Source organism: Physeter macrocephalus, chromosome 15 (assembly GCF_002837175.3).
Source record: "Physeter macrocephalus isolate SW-GA chromosome 15, ASM283717v5, whole genome shotgun sequence".
NCBI classification, from domain to species: Eukaryota; Metazoa; Chordata; class Mammalia; order Artiodactyla; family Physeteridae; genus Physeter; species Physeter macrocephalus.
Window position 1 is genome coordinate 64,587,343 of NC_041228.1, and position 21,088 is coordinate 64,608,430.

Genomic DNA, 21,088 nt, shown 5'->3' on the forward strand with positions numbered 1-21,088 from the left:
TCTTCAGTGCCTCTTGTTACATGTTAAGAAATAAAGACAATTACAGTGTTGGAAACATAATTTTTCTCACTCTAAGTATTTTATGCTTACCAAACAAACAGCGGATTGTTTGCTTTCTCCTTTTCGCTACTCCTTTGGCACTAAATTTGGCACTTAGATGGTGCTTGGTTTGGCATGAAAGGCAAGGCAGTTTGAAAATTATCTTTACAGCTACCTCTGGTGCTATTCTTCAGGCGTATTGTTGGCCAATAGAGAGCTGCTTGTTTCGTCTAAATGGGCCTCAGCCCACAATCTATGCTTTTATAGAATAACCCTTTATATTACATCTTTTCAATGAATCCAAGCATTCTTATCCTGGGCTTTCTGAAATCAGAGTGTACCTGCTTAGTTTTATTTTTGCATGATGACAGAACTCACCAAATGGAATAGATTGTTTTAAAAGTTCAACAGTAATTTACAACTGTAAACCTAAAGTCAATAAAAGTACTATCAGCTATCTGCCAAATACATGGTCAGGAAATAGCAAATGAGATTTAACCTAGATAAGTACAAGTAGTATGTCTGGGGAAATATAATCTAGAAGTCATAAACTAGAGGTCCAACTCCATACTCTTCATGAGTCAAACTCCTAGATATTTCCATTCTCCTGGCCATTAGAGTTTACTTACGAAGCATGCAGTTCTGTTCTAAACTACACTGGAAGAACAATCATGTTGGATCTATATATATATATTTTTAATGCACCTGCAATTTTATTCTTGGAGGAAGAAGTGCTATTTCTTAAATTTCCTAGTTGTGAGAAAGAAGAATAAATCTGATGCTTGTTCGTCATGTGATATCATAGGAACGTAAAAGGAACAATCAAGCCACTGCCTTTGGGGTGGAGGGAGAAACACGTGATTTCCACATTGAGGAATCATATTCCCCCAAAACACTTGTTAGATATCCTCTCTTTATAAAGGTCAAGGCAGCTCACAAACAGATATGTTAATAAGTAGAATGATCTGGATAAAAGAAAACTGGAAGCTCAGGAAAGCTCCATCTATAACAATAGTTGACAATGAAAAGCATATATATGCCAAGAGAGAAAAATGATAAGAAGAGAAGAAAAAACAGGCAAGTTAGTTAAATATGCAGAAGGATGACATCTCAACCACTTTGGAAGATCCACCTAAAAAGAAACGGTCAACAGAACAGGTGTGGGTTGTTTTTTTTTTTAATTAGTGAAATATACAATTAAGTTTACCATAGTAATTATTTATGACATAAAGGATATGGGTAAAACATCACCTGAAAATTATCCCAAGTCTTTGCTTTAGTAGAAATCTGGCCAAGAATCCTAGTCTTGCACCCCTCAGTTGGCGTCCTAAGCTAGAAGTGCATAAGGATGAAAGTAAACTTAAACTTGTTCCCTTCACCCCAGGTCCTCTCACCGCATACCTCCAAAATCCCTGGTGTGATTAAAGCATTTGATGATGTCCTTTTAGAAGTCTTGATAGGGGGAAATGTATTTCCTGACATGCGTCAACAATAAATGGTTTAGAAAACCAATCCTAATGTAACAAGAAATTGGATGGAAAAGTCAAAAATTTATGGTTCATGTAATAAGTTCCTGTGTAGTGAACAGACTTCTCCCTGGTTTATCTCACACGTTTTTTTAGGGGAGCAATAGGCATTTAGTCCAGCAAACTAAAAAGCACATGTCCTTTTTATAATATAAAGGTCCTGGAGTATAGGGGCCATGCCTTGAGTCTTGTGTGTAAGTTTTCTTGGTATTACTATTCTAGTGCCTTCAGCTGACGCTCTTCAGCGAGGTGCACGCTACACTGAAGAAATTAACATGGTTCCTAACAGTACTAAGTGATTTAACTGAGTGCAAGAAGAGAGGCCAGTATGGGCAAAATGACTGGTCTTTTACAAGTTTTTTTAACTGGTTCCGGTACATAAGAGCATTTCCAACTCACACCTGGAGAGTTGGCTGGACTCTTGGCTGTTCCCATATGGTCCAGTCTTCTCTCCCTGATGCTTATGGGTAAATCTTGACTTAAACTTGTGGGCTGGATCTTCATCCTCCTTATGAAAACTCCCATTAGGGGCATCTGACAAGTTTCTCTATATGAAATTACATTGCCAAACTAAATAACACAGGAATTTAAAAAAACGTGGGGTGTGTGTGTGTGTGTGTGTGTGTGTGTGTGTGTGTGTGTGTGAGGGAGAGAGAGAGAGAGAAAGAGAGAGAGAGAGAGAGAGAGAAATGGAGAGAAAGACAGAAAAGTCTTTTGAATCAGGACTAGTCATAACATACCTGTCAGTATAGGCAGAATACAAATACTCAAAGAACTACAAAACTCCTGTTGATTTTTGCCCTCTGCCTTCTGGGGATCTGTATTTGAAACTCTGATATCAATGTACATTTCTGTCACATGTGTTCTATATTTATGCCATAAGCCACAGGATAACTCTACACTTAAGGAATTTTTGTGCCTTTTTGTGCAAAAAACTTTGTCATTTCTTTATTGTACACAGTGTAGGTTAGGCTAGCAGTTAGGATTAGCATTTTATGACATGTAAACAGCTGAATGTTCTAAGTCCAATATAAACTAACAGATACATAATTGAGTCCTTATGGCATTTACTAGTCACTCAATGGCAATTCAACAGATAAATATATCTCTATATACGCATCAGTAGATGAATATAGACTCTCACATATATTCTCAAATGGAGAATTGTGAATATATGTTTTATTGGGTTTTGGCGTGGCGTTGCAAAGGACATTGAAGTTTTTATTGAAAATTTTATTCATAATTGCATTCATGTCAAATGAAAAAAATAAGTATATTTTATGTCAAAAATAAACCTATCTTGGGTGGTATAATTCATTTGCAGATTGTGACCCTATGCCCAGGCAGGACTGTAAATCCACACCATGTGCCTGTGACTGATTTGGGATTTGGATTTCTGATTTGGCTGCGAGATGTGTAAAAACCTCAAGTAGTCAACACTCCCTACTGGCTGTGCATCTGAGGGGCTCAAGAACACTGTTTATTCCAGCAAGTGTCTGGAATACATTATACTCGATAAATTGGCCCCTGCTACTCCCGTTTTGGAGAATAGGAAGAATTTGTATACTGTGCTAAAATAAATGTACTTTGCCCAAATAACAATTTTCCTTAAAAGAGAAGTCTAAACATGACTCTATCTTCTGAATCTAGGATTGCCAATATTTTAAACACATGGCATTTCTGAAAGAGCAATAATGAAATAATTCTCCACACTTTCAAATTCAGAAACTGTTACAAAATTTAGATCTGTTTTTATCCAAAGGCCATATGAATCTAGGTTTCGAGAAGTTAAAAAATTAAAATGATAGGATATTTGGGTTGAAAGTTGTTCTATATATATTTTAAGAAAATACCAGGGCTAAGGATCAAAAGGCTCCTTGTATTGAAACATAAACATTTTAGACTATATGTTACTTCTGAATTACATTGATTTTTCAAAATATGATTTTCAAATAAATAACAAGCCTGTAGTTTTTGACAAGAGAAACTTTCATTGTCTTTGGTGAGTTCTTAGCAGACACATATTTGGTAGTTTGGGGTTACTGTTTGCTCCCTCCTGAAATAATACTTTTGATCACATATGCTTTAAGAGATTCTAGATTTGTTTTTTTATGTTATAGAAATTCCTTATATTTGTGAATGGGTAGGAATGATAAGCAATGAATTCAAAAAGGCAAAGCCATCCTCAACAACTGGCTGGTTTGGATAATGTTTCTATTTGGACAAGGTATTGGGGTCTTATTTGGCTGACATAATTTAGCAATGCTTTGACTTCTACCGGAAGTCCTCTTCATCCAACACACAGGGCGTATTTTGAAAAGTTTCCGGGTCTGCCTACATATAAACATCCAACAGTTAGGATCAAAAATCAGTCTTTGTGTAGATTTCCAATTATCTCCTGTGGGTTGGTTTTATCTTCCAATCTATAATCCGTGGTCTTTGAAGGTGAAGGATTAGGTCTCATGGTTCTGACTAGAGCTTCATAGTACCTACTACAAGTCAACAGATACTCGATGACTGATAGAAACAACAGCAAAGCGTGTGAATCTAGCTGATTCTGAAGGAGCCTGTACCATAATACCCGCATTCATGCCCTGCTTTATACTTTCCGAGGGCCTTTTGCTTACATTATCTCATTTGATGTGAATAATTGAGTGGGGGTTGGAAAGGGATTTCATATGAGAGGGAGAGAGAAGTGCAAACATTTGAAGGCTCACTGGAGGCGATGAGTCCTTATAAGAGCAAATCATCAAAGTATTTGCATATCTTTCGCTGCTTGTGATTGGATCCTAATCAAGTGAGAGGAAGTTCCCAAAGAAGGAGTAGCTCAGATTACGGGCCTGTAATGGATGCTTCATCCGATGCTGAAATACCTTACACGTGGAATCAAGAGTCTCTCTGGCCCCTATTAAGTCACAGATACAAAAGAACTTTGGGGTGACAGAAACTTTCCCCTACCCTCCCAAAGGGTTCCTTGATGCCAAGAAAGACAAAACATCTAGTAGCGAGGCTACTGGGCTCGACGTGGACGTTTCGTCCAGGCCCCCATGCACGATTCCGGGGAATCCACTTACTGCTCTTTGCCTCGGTTTCCCTAGCTCTAAGAACAGTACATAATTTTAAGACCACTTGCAAAATTATTTGATTCCGGATGTTTTGATAAGTTTCAGTCTGACGGCTTATTGCTTTATATCCTCCCCACACCACCAGGGGAAAAAAAAAAAAATCACTGTGTCACTCCACCCACCTTTCCTTCGGGGCCACCTCCCGCACACCTATCTCCCCCGTGTTAACAGAGCAAACGCTACCACCCTGTGCCTCAGTGGCAACCCTGCGAGGGCCCAGGCGGCGGAGCCACCCCTCGGGGCGTGGGCACCAGGCCCAGGCTCCAGCTCGGGCGCCGAGGGGAGTCGGGGCCCGGGGAGGGGGGCGGGGAAGGGCGGGGAAGGGGGTACTGGGAAGACCGGGGGTGCCGGGAAGAGGGCTCCCCTCGCCAGCGCCGGCCACCGCGTCGCTGCGCACTCAGAGCCGCGCCAAGGGCGCCCCGCGACCCGGAGGCACAGGCGCATTTCCGAAGGAAAGAAAGAAAAAAGCTTCGACTGGCTCGAATTTCTGGAAGCCAGAGCCGTTTGGGCCCTCAACACCGACACAGAACCCCTCTTAGCGCTGCCCCGGCCTCTCCGTTACCCATTTTCGGTTTGGTTTTGGAAGAACCGGTTCCTCGGCCCCGCGTCGCCGAAGCTGTGACCCAAGTAAGTCCAGCCGCCGGCCCCCTGTCGCTGGTCAGCCTCCCCTCGCGCGCTCCCTTCCCACCTTCGCCCCCGGCGGCCGCGCTCCCGCCCCTGCCCCGGGCCGCCCGGCCGGCTCTGGCCTCCAGTGGGGTTGCGGTGACCGGGAGACTTTGTTGTGAAACGAAATCTGACCCTTGGGCGCCGAGGCCGCGGCCGAGAGCCCGGGACCGTGACGCCCGCGGCCCCGACCGGGCCAGGAGGGGCGGGGGCGGCGGAGGGGGCGCAGCCGGCGCGGCGCCCGACCCCCCCCGCCGCCGATCGCGCGCGCGCAGCGCCCGCTCCGCGGCCCGTCCGCCGTCTCCTCGGCCGCCTCCTCGGCGTGGGCACCGCCGCCAGGTACGCGGAGCCACCTGGAAGGACGCGGCGGCGCGCGCGCGATAATGGGGACGCGCGTCGGGAGAGCAGTGAGGGGACGCCGGCGTCGCCCCCGGCCCCGCGGCATCAGGGCGCTGCACCTGGAGGGATGTGTCTAGGGCCGGTGGGTTTTCCTGGGGGGAGGTGATGACTGATGGGGACGGACGGGGGACGGAAGCGGGGGTGGGGGGGGGTGTCATCTTGGCCTTACTTGCTGTTGTGATTGCCGTCTTGGACGTGTGCTTGCCTTTGAAGCTCCAGAGATAGGAAATATTCGGGGAGTAGGCTGAACAAACGAATATTTATAGTTAGTGCTTTCTGGCCCCCGGAGTCCCTTCTTTTGGCCCAAAGTGGGTTGTTTGGTCCAATTAACAGAGACCAGTTAAAAGAAGCAGCAGATGAATTGGAGGAGGTCAACGACGGCGAGGCATTATTATTATTCTATGAATAATTAGGAAAGCAAGGAAAAATAAACAGGATCTCTGCTTTAACTGTGGTGAGAATAATGCAAACGGTATAAACAACTTTCATTGTTTCCTTCATGTTAAGACCCACCCAGGTTTTCTGTTCTGGAAGCCAGACTGACTAACGCTAGCTAGGTAAGTCATCTCATAAAAGTCAACGCTTCTTAAAAAAATTTGGGTAGGAGAAGGACTCAAACCTGTCAAGAAATGTGAGTTGATTATATATTCAAAAGAATCAGTGGCGGGTGTCAGCACAGAGGATCCCAGCTAGGAGTGGGGAGTGCAAGGCTAATGGAGGAACAGGATCTCCGTGGAGGCCAAGGAAGGCATTCTTCCGTCCTGTTCAGAGACCTTAGTACCCTAAGAATCCTCTGTCTCTAGTCAGAGCTGCTCATTCAGCCAACACTGGGAAACGTGCCACGTACCAAACGTCTTGTTGCATGGATTAAAATGGTTTCTGCCCTGAAGGAGTGGTCTGGTAGACAGTTGTGACCTAATATGACTAGTGCTCAGATGGGGAAACACAGATGGACCGGGCTTCCCGGAAGCAGGACTGGATGGGCCTTGAAGGCTGTGTAGCAATCTGGGTGGAAGGTGCGTCCTCCAGGCAGAGAGCTGTTGTCACCAAGGGCATCTGGAAGTGGTCTGGTGTAGCTACAGGTGAGCAGGAGAGACCTGGGACGCAGGACAGATGTGTAGGGACTGTAGCTGGGGACAGATTGGAAAGGGCTTCCATGTCAGACCAAACAGACTAAATCAGACTTGTTCCCTATTTGGAAGAGAGCAAAAGCTAACAAGTTTCACAATTTGGACCATGTGAAGAAAGCCTTGGGGAGAAGGCAGAGGAAAGTGTTAATGAAGATGTTACAAAATAGGAAGTATAAAAAAAATGATTAGTGGGATTGTTTAGCCTATAAAAAAGTCAAAGTGTTCACAAAAGGTAATTAAAGAGAGGGACCATAACAAGAGCAATATTGTTTTACTAATTGTTATCTTAGTAACCTGAAATGCAGCTCTGAAAAGTGTCCAGTTATCCTATTCCACGATAATTTTTGAACGTAAAAACTAGAGACGATTAAGCATATTGCATTATAGTTTTATGACCTTTCATCCTTTACAAAGTGATTGTTATCATCCACTCACACATTCACTGAGCATGTATTATGTGTAAGACGCATTATCGATCTTCTCCTTCCCATTAGATGGTATTGATGTCATTGTGTAGATGAAGAAATGAGCTCAGAGAGGTTCATTAATTTTTCCAAGATTGCAGAGCTGATGAGTGCTCGAGTTACTGACTTAAATCCCTACCCAGCTTCCCCAAGTTTTCCGTAGTCTTTTCCTCTACCCTTGGACGCATTGGGACTAGCTGTCTGGGGCTTTCTCTCCTTTATCATTTCTGTCAGTGACTTGAAAGAAGGAAACTAAAGGAATGGTTTTGAGGTTGGCATATTATACAAAGCCGAATGGATGTCTCAGGTCGTTTGCAGAAGCGTTTGTGTATCCCTAAGCTCAGTAAGTGCCAGTGGTGTTTGGATCCAGAGGCCACTGATCACAGACATGTCCTGTGGAGGGGAATCAGCAAGTTAAGTAACTTGTTTCTAAAAGGATGGGTAATTAAAATTTGAGCCTAGAGAGGAGATCTGATAGTAATTTTAGGAAATGTCATCGAAATCTTCAGATGTTTCAGGGATTATTTTGTATCAGGGGCATATTAAAATACATTTGTGCTTGTGCGGAAGAAAAATGGACCCTAGAAGAGAGGGTTTTGATCGGTCTGTTTCGGCTCAGTAGAAGGGAAAACCTCGTAAAGGTTAAACCTTCCAGCTGTAGACCAAATGGCTTGCCAAGTTGGTGAATTTCTGTCCCCAGAAGCGTTCATGCAGAAGCAGGTTGGCTATCAGTCAAGGAGGTTTCGGGTGATTCCTGCCCTAGATGGAATTTAGATTCTACAACTTCCTTCTGTGGCTCCATCACAACATCCCATACCATGTATATTGCCATCACATTGTACCACCCAGTAGCTGTTTTCTTAATGATTTAAGGGGAGAGAGCTTTCTTAAACTTTTCAAGTTTCGCTGTAATGTAAGTTGTCCTTTGATTTTAAGAAAAGAGTGAAATCCAAAGAAAACCTGAGTCAGTGCCCCTTTTCTGACAGCGTAATGCTTTCTCCATTACCGTCTTTATTTTCGGTGTTTTGGCCTCTGAGACTGCAGCCCTGCAGTCTTATTCTGCATCGAGCAATCCTTACTCTGGTCGAGACGCAACTAAAAATAAGAGTCAGCATCCAGGAAATGAGGAAATTGCTTTGCTAAACTTTGCTTGTGATTGTCAAAGGTAAAGGAGCAGGGAGGCATTTATTCTCCAGTTCCTCCTAAACTACACGTGTAATCTTCAGGCATTCTAAGGTCTAATGAGGAACGTGGGTCCCCTGTAGTAAATACGTTACCTAATGAGCTGAATATTGAAGTCTCTGCCTCTATCCACGGTTCAAACTGCCTTTGAATTTTGGCAGCGAAAGAAAAAGAAATGTCAGAATCTGAGAAGTATGTTTTCACCTTATTTTTATGAATAAAACTGCTTTTTTGTTCTTGACAGCTGAACTTATTGTGGGTTAAGCAGTCAAGCAGGCATAAATGTCACGTGCATCAGAGAGGAGTGTTGGTGGATGAACATCAGCACTGACAGCATGTTTGACTTGGAGGGGCAAGAACTTAACCATCTCCAATGAAGAAGGCAGTCACTATCAAAACCGTTTGTTGCTTCCTTAATGGTACTGGGGGAAAAAGATGTTGGCAATTGTTAGGAAATATGAACTGTGGCACATTAAAATTGGGATTGACATAAATACACTAATATGTATAAAATAGATAACTAGTAAGAACGTGCTGTATAAAAAAATAAAATTCAATTTAAAAAAATCAACTTGATGAAGTGTATAGTTCAGTGAATTTTGACAATTATGTACACCCATGTAACCACGACCTTCAAGATATAGAACACTTCTAACGCCTCCAGAAGTTCCCTCATGCCCCGCCCCCAGTCCAGTCCCTCCCCACACCCATCTCCGTCCCTGGCTCCAAGCAATATCCTGCTTTCCATCCCCGTGGATGAGTTTTGTGATGTTTTATTAGCATCTCCAGAGGCATTCGATGGTAAGAGCTTTCTATGTAAAAGCAAAGGAGTAGATATTTCAGATCCCCTTTTCTTTTGAATGAAGTCAGAAAATTCATCAGTAAGTTATAGTTGTTTGGACAGTAGCGAGCAACCACTGAATGGAACCTGTTTAGTTTGCTACCAGTTGTTCAAGAGCATAAGTGATTTTAAAGGTACAACTAGAGTCGTGGGAAACTGAGAAACAATTTCTGTGATACATTGTGGACTAGCAGTGCCCCAAATTCAGTAGGTGCAGCAGAGTTAATACGCCAGCCTGGTGACATTTTAGGTGAATTTATCATGTGTGATTACGTTTCAGATTTTTCTCTTAGATGCCTGAATTTCCTTATTACATAGAAGATATACAGGCCTGTAGTTCTCGGGCCTCGTGCTATTATCGCACCACCCAAGTTCCTCAAATCCAGTCATCACCCGTGGGCAACACTGACTTTTTCTGTGCTTCAGTAGAAATTATTTTCTGACAATGGCTGTCAGACTCAGCCGACTAAGTCATGTGACGTGGTGATTTACCTTGCTGAAGATAAGAGGGGAAAATGATTAGAATAATGGTAGAAGATCCCATGTTCACTGGAATGCATTTTCACCGTTTTGTTTTGTTTAAAGACTTTTTCTTTTTTTTTTTCAGATTTTTACAAATTGAAGCGTAGTTGATACAATGTTGTGTTAGTTTCAGGTGTACAGCAAAATGATTCAGTTATATGTACATGTATAGCTATCTTTTTTCAGATTCTTTTCCCTTATAGGTCATTAGAAAATACTGAGTATAGTTCCCCGTTTTGACTTTTTATCTTGAGTCTATGAGAGCAGATTCCATTCAAAGAGCAGTGTTGAACAAAAGAAAGAGCAGGTGGCGAGTGTGTGAAAACCATGCTTACATTTATCAGCACAGTGATAGCCTACGCCAGTGATTTAGTTAAGGCTTTCAAATGTCCTGCCATGGTCTTTAGTATTCAAGAGTTTGCCATGAACACAAAAATTTTGTAACCTCTGCTATAGGGAGGTTCGTGAATGTTGTCAAGTTCCTTTGTAGCAACTTTATTTGACTATTTTAAAATACGAAATCTATGTTTCATCCTTCCACTAGGGCCAGTGTTGTATGAGAGAAAAATCTGCATAAGTGAATTTGACTTCACTTTAAAAGAATTACTAGTTTTAGCTATCATACCTCTTGATCCTGTAATTAGATTGTTTGGAATTTATCCTTAAAGAAATAATTTAAAAGAAGGAAAAAACTTGTTGAGTAAAGATATTGAAGTGTTATATGCTATAGTGAAAGAGTGGAAAAAAAAAACCCCAAATATCCCACTTTATAGGAATATCTCCCTGATGGAATATTACATGGGCATTAAAAACGATAAGGATACAGACTGTAAGACACTCATGAAATGATGTTAAGAGAAACCAGAAAAACACAAGCATGAAGATTTGCTCCGATTTTATCTGCATAAAACTATGTACACATACAGACAAGTTGGGTTGATGGAATTACAGGTGTGTTTCTTTAGAGTTTTCTCTATATTGTTAGTGTAGAAAGTACGACCTTGAAATAATGTGTAGGTCTAATGCTCTTGAAAACATCGTTTGAATTCAACTTTAGTTACTGAATAAACACATGTCATCATTTTCCTAATTAATGTCAGCTCATTGGGTTGCCTTAACATTCTTCCTCTGAAGACAGAAGGAAATTGCATATGGTGGAAACAGAAATCTGATCATATTTATTCAGAAGTTCTATAAAGAATGGATGGGCTTCATACTTAAAACTTTAAAACGGCAGTACCAGTAAATCAGTGGAAAAGCTATAAAAGCAAATTGGTGTCGACATTTATTTCTATAGAAACTACATCTCCAGCTGTAGAAGACTTTCACCAGTGTAAAGAGCTGACCTTGTTTTTCGTTAATAGCTTCCGTGGTTGGGATGTGGTCCTTACAACAGTTGGAAAGAGAAGCTAGTTTCTGAATCTGACTCACCTGAGCATGCTCAATTGCTGTTTTCCTCGATGTAACCGTGTTTCTTAGGAAGGTGAGGAAAGCCAAGAAGAGGTCACCTTCAGACACAGCTGCTTATGGCTTCTGAAGCCATGGACTAGTGAGTTGAAGAAGTCTCTGGAGGTCATTTATCCAATGGTTCATTTCACTGCAGGCTTCTGTTTGTAAATTTTCTTAAAGACCCCTTGATTTGATATGTTTATTCAATCTGCAGTTGTAGTCTTCTGGGGACATACTTCAGAATAGCCCTTTTCTTTTCTACAAATCAATGTTCAACCACTAGTTTCCTTCTGCTTCTCAGGAATGTTAGAAAACTCAACACTTGGTGAGAAGGCAAAGATGAAAGTGATGGTGTGTTGTAATGAAAATACTCTTTCATCCAAGGAGCCGCAAGTTATTAACAGTGTCTGATGGGTCTCTGGTTCATTAGAGAGGATTTATGTGTCATCTAAACTATAACCCATTTTTCAAACCCAGCAGGAAAAATTAAAATATACGTGATGTATAAAGTTTTAAAAAAGATTATTTTCTTCCCAATCATATCAATCCTCACCTCCAGCCCCACCTTGTTTTGCTTCGATCTAGAAAGTCTGTTCCGTGCACCTGCCTAGAGCCTTCTTCTGCCTACTTCATGCCTCTGTCACTTGCACACTTATCCCAACTTCTCTTCTCCCAGTCTTTTGATCTGACAATAGATGGGATGTTTGTGATGAGCTAGAACTAAAGTAAAAGTAAGAAATGTTTACAGGTAAGATGAGGTGCGGTTGCTTATTTTATCAACTGCCTGATTTTAGCCAATGGGTGGAAAATAATAGGAAGTGTCTCTGTGGGGTGGTGAAAATGGATTTCCAGAATCCAGAAAGCCTGAGGTTCAAAGCTCTTGAGTACTTTTTTTAAGTACCAAGTGCTGTTTGTAGAATTGGGGAGAAAAATTGTCATCCTGAGGAGAGTTTAAATTATAGCAGGAATGCACAGAATAGGTGTTTTGTCTCATATATGTTAAAGATTTTGTATTTAGAACTATTTTGTATTTTAACAGTAAGCTTGTTAGTTGCACTGGGGCATAAAATATCATTTCCAAATATGCGTCACTGAACTCTGTAGTTATCATTGTAATGCCATCACCAGGGGTGCAGTTTCATAATGCCTCTGAGCCCCAAAAGGGGATTTTGTGTGATTGCAAGATGTGTCAGATTGTCATGTTGTTTTGGTGTTTTCTGTAGAGTCTGTTTTAACGTTTATTTACCATTGTGTATTCGCTAGTATGCCTACACTAATTTCAGCCCCTTCCCAGCCCACTCCCCCAAGCGTGCAAAATGAAGTTCCGAAGGCTTCTGTTAATCTTGTGTCAGAAGTCTTTGTAGTAAAGTTCACTTTTCCATGGTGTTTCATCAGCAGTGCATGGGATTGGGGCCGAAGAAGGCATAGTTCCCTCAGGTGTTGGAAAGATCATTTCAAACAGGGCCAGTACTTCCTGTTTCCTCCTTGTCCAGGGTGCCTCTCACTATCCCTCTTGCCACCTGGCCGCTTCTGCTGGCACCAGATGCCACGGTGGGCCTAAGGCCTGGGGCTGTGAATGCAAGGCAAGAGCTCTAGGTGCCCCTTCCCTGTCACCTGTGGGCTTTGGTGGCCTTGGAAGGGGTTGCTTACCACTGTCTGTCCTGGAAGAGCATCTTCTTTAGGTGGCCTCACGCAACTAGCAAATATGAAATATGTGCCCAGCTGTACAGCTTTTTCTCACTGTTTTGTTCCGTTGATCTTTTCTTCCTCCTTAAGCGGTTAGTGAAACCCATTCCAGGAAGAGGCTTCCAGTCTTCTTCTCTATGCTCAGAGTGGATAACTGACTCTGGAGTGTTGAATTTGGGCGGCAGAGCCCCAGGATGTGTCTCAGTCCCTTTTCTCTTTATTAGGGAACTTTCACTTGAGTGGCTAATAGAAAGGTGGCCTTCCATTGTGTACAACTCCAACCCACCCCCTACTTCTGGAGGGTACCAGAGAGTTGACTCAGGAGTGAGTAAATAAAGGGTTTGGTCTTTGGAGATAAATGCACAAGTGGGTAATTAACCCACTTCCCTGCTTTGGCATGGTGAGTGCTGGGGATGGGTGTATGGATGGGTAACCGCCACCAGGTTTATGGCATCCAGACACGTGGGGGTACTTTTTTTTTTTTTTTTTTTTTTTGCGGTACGCGGGCCTCTCACCGTTGCGGCCTCTCCCGTTGCGGAGCACAGGCTCCGGACGTGCAGGCTCAGCGGCCATGGCTCACGGGCCCAGCCGCTCTGCGGCATGTGGGATCCCCCCGGACCGGGGCACGAACCCGCGTCCCCTGCATCGGCAGGCGGACTCGCAACCACTGCGCCACCAGGGAAGCCCGTGGGGGTACTCTTGCTATCAAGACACCTCCTGCCTGTACTGCCCCACAGATCTGAAGCAAATTTCATGTCACCGATCCTTCCTTCAGTGTGCACCTCCCCACACCAACACCATCCTATACCTAGATCAGCCTCCTTGGACACTCTACTACTCCTTTTTTTCTAGGAACCACTCCTTGGTTTAAACAAAGTCCCTTTGAAGTTCACCTCTAAGTACTCTATAGGTCTGTATAGTTTTATGGATAGCTACTCCCTATGTGTGTAATGTGTAGGTAGGCAGGTAGTTAGATAGCTATGAACCAATTAACCTGTTCATGCTTGAGCCTGTTTCTTAGGGTATTTGAACAAATATTGACGACCTAAAATTCGATGAATCATTTTTAAGTTGACTGAATGATAGCACCACCATTTAACTGCCCATCTCATTCTAGCTCAGAGTTTACATGTATTCAAAAATTGTCATGTATCGATAATATTCATTCACTCATTCAAAATATTTAATGCATGCCATACGTGACCAGAACAAGAGAGTAAGGCGTGGTCCTAGCCCTCATGGGGCTACAATCTAGTGGGGGGACAGGTAGAGAAATAATTAGATAAGAGCTATAATGGGGGCAGGCTTATTTATAAACCATGAAAGATCAAGTCCAACAAGGGAATTAAGGGTTTACCAGAGCCAGGCTCCTAAATATCAGTAGACCCAGTCATGGCATATATTTCATGGTTTGGATTGACATGTAGAAATCTGGAAACAACTATGCTGATTTAGCAAGCGGAGGGATTTGTAAATAAAGTCCATGGGTCTCTGTGATTTTGTGATTTTTGAGTGGTAGTTTTTCTTAGTGGAGACATCTACCTGAACTAGATGAATGCTGACTGTTTTGGCTTCTCAATAATCTCAGTCTTTTCCTTTTAGGCCAGGAAACAATAACAAACATAGTATTTAGTACAGAATAGTTTCATCTTCAGAAGAAATAAAATTACGAATGAAATACCTTTCATGCTCATGTAACTTGACCATTCTTAATACCTTAAACTGTTCAGTAAGTTCAATATGGAAATATGGAAAAGAAACACATGGGAAATAATCCTGGAATATCAAATATACAGACTTTGATTGAAACATGTTCTCAGGACAGGTATGGAGAGGATGGGAATTTAGGGGAAATCAGAGGGGGCTTTGTCTTGGGCCTGCCCCCTTCTGTGAGGAATGAGACCGGACTTTGTCTCAGCACATATAGTTGCACTGTGGGCGATTTATGTGAAGGCACTTTGTAAACTGTAAAGTGTTTTCCCAAAGTAAGGCAGAATTATTATCATTATTTTAAAATGCTACTCTATCGCCTGGAAAAGTTAACGTGCCTCCAGAGAGTAACGGAAGCAATGAAAAAAATCTAGTTTCTGTAATATCTCTTCCCTAATTATGCAAGAAATCCTCTAAAAGCAATGCCAGTGGATTTTAAGATTTGGTTCTGAAATTTTGTGCACTTCAAAATAGAGTGGTATATTGTGTTTCCTTGGGTTAGCAGAACTTAAATACATCCATATGATTTTTATTTACTTGTAACCTGAAATTATGACATTGTTTTTTGTTAAAACTACAGAAACACTCTGCTTTAATAGGGATTCTCCAAATTTTAGCAGTTAGTTAGTTAGTTAGTTAGTTATGAGTTTTATGTTGTCCAAGAAGCATCACTTTTGTGTTCATGGCTGGTAAGGCATATGTCTTCCAGCATTGATAATTGTGAGCAAAAAATCATAAATGAGAATTACTCTGGCATTTCAAAATTACATCCCAAATGAGCCATGCTTGGAATATTTTACCTGACAATCATCCAGTTGAAATCTCCCATTTCACAGATAATAAAACTTAGGCTCAGGGAGCCAAAATTATTTGCCCAAGGTCATTCAACTAGTTAATGGCGGAGTCAGAACCTGAATTCTGACTTCCACTGCGGTGCTTTTCTTCTTCTTTTTTTTTTTTTTTTTTTTTTTTTTTTTGCGGTACGCGGGCCGCTCACTGTTGTGGCCTCTCCCGTTGAGCCGCTCCGCGGCATGTGGGATCCTCCCGGACCGGGGCACGAACCCGCGTCCCCTGCATCGGCAGGCGGACGCGCAACCACTGCGCCACCAGGGAAGCCCCACTGCGGTGCTTTTCCTACCATGCTGACATGCAGAAGTTTGAGTACCTTTACGAGAAGTGATAATGAAGTTTACACTACTTACATGTTCTCTGTTCTGTAATTTTACCTTGGGTGATATTAAGATCGTGTCTATTTTTTGGGGTTAAATTTACATGTCTGTTTATCTGTGTTGAAGTTGATGCGCGGTGTGTAGATTAATTTCTTAGTTGAGAAGACCAAGCAAGAAAAACTGGGAGTTTCTTTTGGTTCCTCATTTGAGCCTGAGTGTGAAAATTAATTCTGAGAGTTAGGAAATGAGAATGGGCAGCTAGATGCCTATATTGTTATTATTATTTGCAGATAGCTAAACATAGACTGTATTTCAAAATACTACATTTATCGTCCATGTCTTGAAGCATGCCCAAACCCCACTCTTCTCGAAGGTGTTGAGTCTCTGAAGGTTCAGAATTGATCAACTGTGAAACTGTGACCTAAAGTAAACTTGCTAAGAAATGGTATAATAATATCCTTGCCCTGAGGGTAAAACACTCAACTCTAGATTTTTCTCTTTTATCCTTGCTCAGACTACAATCATATTTCTTTGTTAGTATTTCCTCTTGGCATTGTGGTACAGCTGACGTTGATAGATGATAGCATGGAGAAACCGAATTCAAAAAGAAAAAAAAAAGGGGGGGCTCTTGGACTGTTGGCTCAAAACTAATGCGTGTAGAAAGCTCTCTATCTGCCCTCTTCATTCTTTTTTTTCCTTGGGCCGCAGCTGCTGACAGCAGACACACTGAGCTATAATTTGGCCACATTTGGCTCACGTAAATTGTGATAAACAGTGAGCCCATAATATTTATTTTAAAGATTCAATCAGTGAAGGTAAGCATTCTTGACTTGTGTATACATGCTAGTAAATAGAAAGCTACAGACGTAAAGATCAGCTCTTAATTTCATGCCACACAATTAATACGGCGGCTTGATGCTCTGTTCGTCACAGGTGCTGGGGTGTTGGAACCCTTTGAAGAAGTGTGTAGCTAATAGCCCATATATAATTCGGAAGAAGAAATCTTCAATGGAAGACCCCCAGGGGATAAATGGACAGTCTGTAAGTAAACAGAATGTCAGTCCTAAGGCAGAGTTATTACTCTTAAAATCGTAATTACTATTTTTGTTGTAACTTGAGTGTCTGGAAATTCCTCAAAAGCTCTGTACCAATTTTTAATGATTTTTAAAGTTATGAATTAAGTAGTACATTATTTCATCAGCCTAACCTAATTTATATCTTTTTTAAAGGTATCAGTTATCAAAAGTAGAGGTCTAGAGGAAAAAGCCAACCTTTAGTATTACTTAATTATACCAATATGCTTAACAAAATTTTTAGACTTACATTTTCCTTTGCCTCAGGGAAAACATATATTTGTCTCGTGAAACTTGAAATTAATGTCTAAGTTCGGATTGTTTTGTATGTATTTGTTTTGATGTATATGTGTGTGTGTGCGCGTGTATCTTTAAAATGTGTGATAAAAAAGCACAATAAAATAAAATGTGGGGTTGGTGTGGTAGATTCACAGTTTGATAAACTCTCGAGTGGGCTTTAAATTAAGGAGAACCTGCGGTTTTATTTTGTTTGTTTATCTTGTGAGCACAAGAGAAAGGGTTCAGAAATGTTCCTCGAGTTTGTATCGGGAAGAAAAAAGTTTCCTTTGGCTCATAAACAAATATTCCCAATAAGAGTTCATCTTATAAATAGCCTTTGTTTCGAACTTAAAAAAGTCAACGGATTTTAATTTTAAAAAAGCCTATTTCAGTAAGTTAGAGTTGTTTCCTTGGAAAATTTCCATAGCAATATTTGGGGTGGCACTATGTGACTTCGCCTTTAAAGGTCTCTCATCAGTTATGATGCTTTTAGACCTGTGGTTTTGTAGCTCAGCTTTGTTCACCATAGAATTATTACAAACCCAAAGTGTGATCTTTAGTAATGACATTGTGGTTCCTGTAAATGTGTGTTTTACAAGACCTTCTGGTGGTTATGTAATAAGCAGTAACTGCTAATGGATTAGGATTTTAATAACAAAGGGTCACGTGCTATCAAGGTGCTTCTGCAGTCATACTGTATGCAATTACTGTATTTTATGGCTCTCCTAGGTCATCTTGTGAGGTAATTCACATAGAGCATTTCGAGATCATTCTGTATGGTGTAGCTTTCACCCTAAACAGGGAAAGCACCCTTAACACGTTTAAGTTGTTTGTTTGGCCTTTTAAACTTATGTTATGGGCCTGTGATATTCGATGTCCTTATTATGTGAAGAATAGTTCTGGAGTGCCTATAAAATAAGTGAAAACTAAATGCACGAATAACTGACTGTTTTCTGCCCCTTGTATGTAACTTGGCTCCCTAAATTCATGCAAGTTGCGTTGTTGGCGAATCACTAACAGATTGAACAATCTCTGCCAATAAATGCTGCAGATAATATTTCTTTTGAGGTTTTAATATTCTGCCCGCTCTCATTTAAAACTTAAGAAATTAAGATTTGAGACAAATAAAAAAAACAGGCAAAGAATATAATGATTAAAATTTCTGTACCTGTCCTAACAAAATGGTGTTTATTGGGCCATCTCATTCCATATCATTTGGAGGTGTTTTGATACATGAAGAGTGAAGCAGTTTTATTCTTGAAAGATACTTGGCTGCCTCAGAAGTAGAAAACTAGGGAGTGATATTTCTCAAGGGCAAACAGTGTGTGGCATTGGAGAAGCCGTTTCCGGGGCATTTTGGCCCCTGCCTACTCAACCACGAAGGGCAAGCAGTCTTTTCAGAGGTCCCTATGTGTTGGGCCCCAGGTGGGCTCCTCCAGGCTCACTTTCTTTGGCTCTCAGGTTTCCCCTTTTCTTAGGAAGGTGCGGAAACAGGCTTAAGAGGGGAAGAGGGCCTAGAACTTAGCTGAAAGCAATAAGGTAACTCAAGAAACTGAAGGATTTTTTAAAATTTATTTTTTTATTGAAGTATAGTTGATTTACAATGTTCTGTTAATTTCTGCTGTACAGCAAAGTGACTCAGTTATATGCATATATGCACTATTTTTATATTCTTTTCCATTATGGTTTATCCCAGGATATTGAATATAGTTCTCTGTGCTATACAGTAGGACCTTGTTGTTTATACATTCTATATGTAGTAGTTAGCCCCAAACTCCCACTCCATCCTTCCCCCACCTCCTCCGCCTTGGCAACCACAAGTCTGTTCTCTATGTCTGTAAATCTGTTTCTGTTTCGTAGATAGGTTCATTTGTGTCATATTTTAAATTCCACATATAAGTGATATCATATGGTATTTGTCTTTCTCTTTCTGACTTACTTCACTTAGTATGATAATCTCTAGGTCTATCCACGTTGCTGCAAGTGGCATTATTTCGTTCTTTTTTTATGGCTGAGTAGTATTTCATTGTATGTATGTACCACATCTCCTTTATCCATTCATCTGTCGATGGACATTTAGGTTATTTCTGTGTCTTGGCTACTGTAAATAGTGCTGCTATGAACTTTGGGGCACATGTATCTTTTCGAATTAGAGTTTTTGTCTTTTCCAGATATCTGCCCAGGAGTGGGATCACTGGATCATATGGTAGCTCTATTTTTAGTTTTCTGAGGAAGCTCTATACTGTTTTCCATAGTGTCTGTACCAACTTATACTCCCACCAGCAATGTAGGAGGGTTCCCTTTTCTCCACACCCTCTCCAGCATTTATTGTTTGTAGATTTTTTAATGATGGCCGTTCTGACCAGTGTGAGGTGGTACTGCATTGTAGTTTTGATTGACATTTTTCTAATAATTAGCAATGTTGAGCATCTTTTCATGTGCCTATTGGCCATCTGTATGTCGTCTTTGAAGAAATGTCTATTTAGGTCTTCTGCCCATTTTTCATTTGGGTTGTCTGTTTTTGTTGTTGTTGATGGAAACTAAAGGATTAAAAGGAGACTTGGTACCAGAAATTCTTGTACTTCCCAGCGTGACTTGCACTGTCCCTTGCTTGCCACATTCATCTTTCAAAGTTTTGCTTAAAAAAAGTCAATATATTCAGAGTAAACACAAGAGTATACTGTACCCCCAATATTCCTAGGATGTAGCCTCCTGACCATAGTGGCACTTTGGAAATACATCTTTCACGTGACCAGAGACCAGGGGCAGAGGTGAAGTAGCTTCTCATTTTGATCCTAAAGAGATACAGTCCTGGGCAAAACATTTAAATCAGAAATTCCACCTTTCTTATTCTGGAATTTTCTGCGTTTGTGTCTTCCGCATCTAGAAAGAAGTAGCTCATGAGATTTTGTAGGTTTTGTTGACTCTTCAACTTACCTCATGAGGACAAAAAGGAGAGGAGGACATTTGTGGGGCTTTACATCATTTTGGTGATAATTCTAGCCACTCCAGTATCCCCTCTTGAGGAGTCCCATTTGGATAAGCACGGCCCCATTCTCTCTCTGTAGGTCCATGGTTGGCCTCTCCAAGTTAGACACCTCTGAAACACAGACATCAAAGGGCCAGGCTATAGCTGCATCATTCAGTTTCTTTAGTTTATGAGGATTTCTACAGGGAAATTATGTCAAGATAAGAAAAGCACGTACTAACTCTTTTTAAACAAGTGAATTAAAAAATAAATCACTGTCTTTTCCTTAGAAGCTGTGAGCTCTGCAGTTACCTAAACCTTGTGTCTGATTTAGATGGAATCCTGGTATCATGAAAACTACGTTTTAGATATGGAATCCGAAGACTGGGTTTTAATTTTTACTAATTGTATGATCTGGGGTAGATTTCCAAGCATCAGTCTCTTCAACTAGAACACAGAGATGATAATATTTACCTTCTCTTATTTAAAATTATAATTTTGTAGGTCAAGTGGGGTCACGTATTTAAAAGTTCTTTGATAACTGAAAAGTACAATACACCTCTCATGCTCTTTTATTGTAAATATCACTAAAAAAGTGTGGTCATGGATAAAAAGTTATCTGGCCGCCTTCAAGTCCACAATAAAAAATTTTGACTGCAACTATTATACCAGTGCCAGGTATTATAAACACCAACACTACATATGTTTGTTTATTTTGTTAGCTGTCGAGGGAATCAGGTCTCCTGAGACTCTAAAGGAGCTTTTTATTATAAATGGTAGATTGTTAATTTACTTTTATTACAAATATTTCCGATGGTGATATTTTAGAGCTTTTTGGAATAATTATATCTTCGGGCTCCATT

General features: G+C 41.1%; 1 protein-coding gene across 10 annotated transcripts in view; it reads left to right on the forward strand.

Moving 5' to 3' along the window:
• The first annotated feature begins 5,067 nt into the window (after positions 1 to 5,067).
• EYA1 (EYA transcriptional coactivator and phosphatase 1) overlaps positions 5,068 to 21,088 on the forward strand; it is a 344,098-nt gene continuing 328,077 nt past the window's right edge. For 6 of the 10 annotated variants that reach the window (XM_055091178.1, XM_055091180.1, XM_055091179.1 and 3 more), the window contains exons 1-2: positions 5,652 to 5,834; positions 16,839 to 16,946. In XM_055091178.1, the coding sequence (XP_054947153.1) occupies positions 5,820 to 5,834; positions 16,839 to 16,946 (123 nt within the window). In that variant the 5' untranslated portion in view covers positions 5,652 to 5,819. Of the gene's footprint in view, positions 5,318 to 5,630; positions 5,835 to 16,838; positions 16,947 to 21,088 lie in introns of those variants that run through there. The other 4 variants (XM_055091186.1, XM_028500563.2, XM_055091184.1 and 1 more) reach the window with 3 other exon arrangements.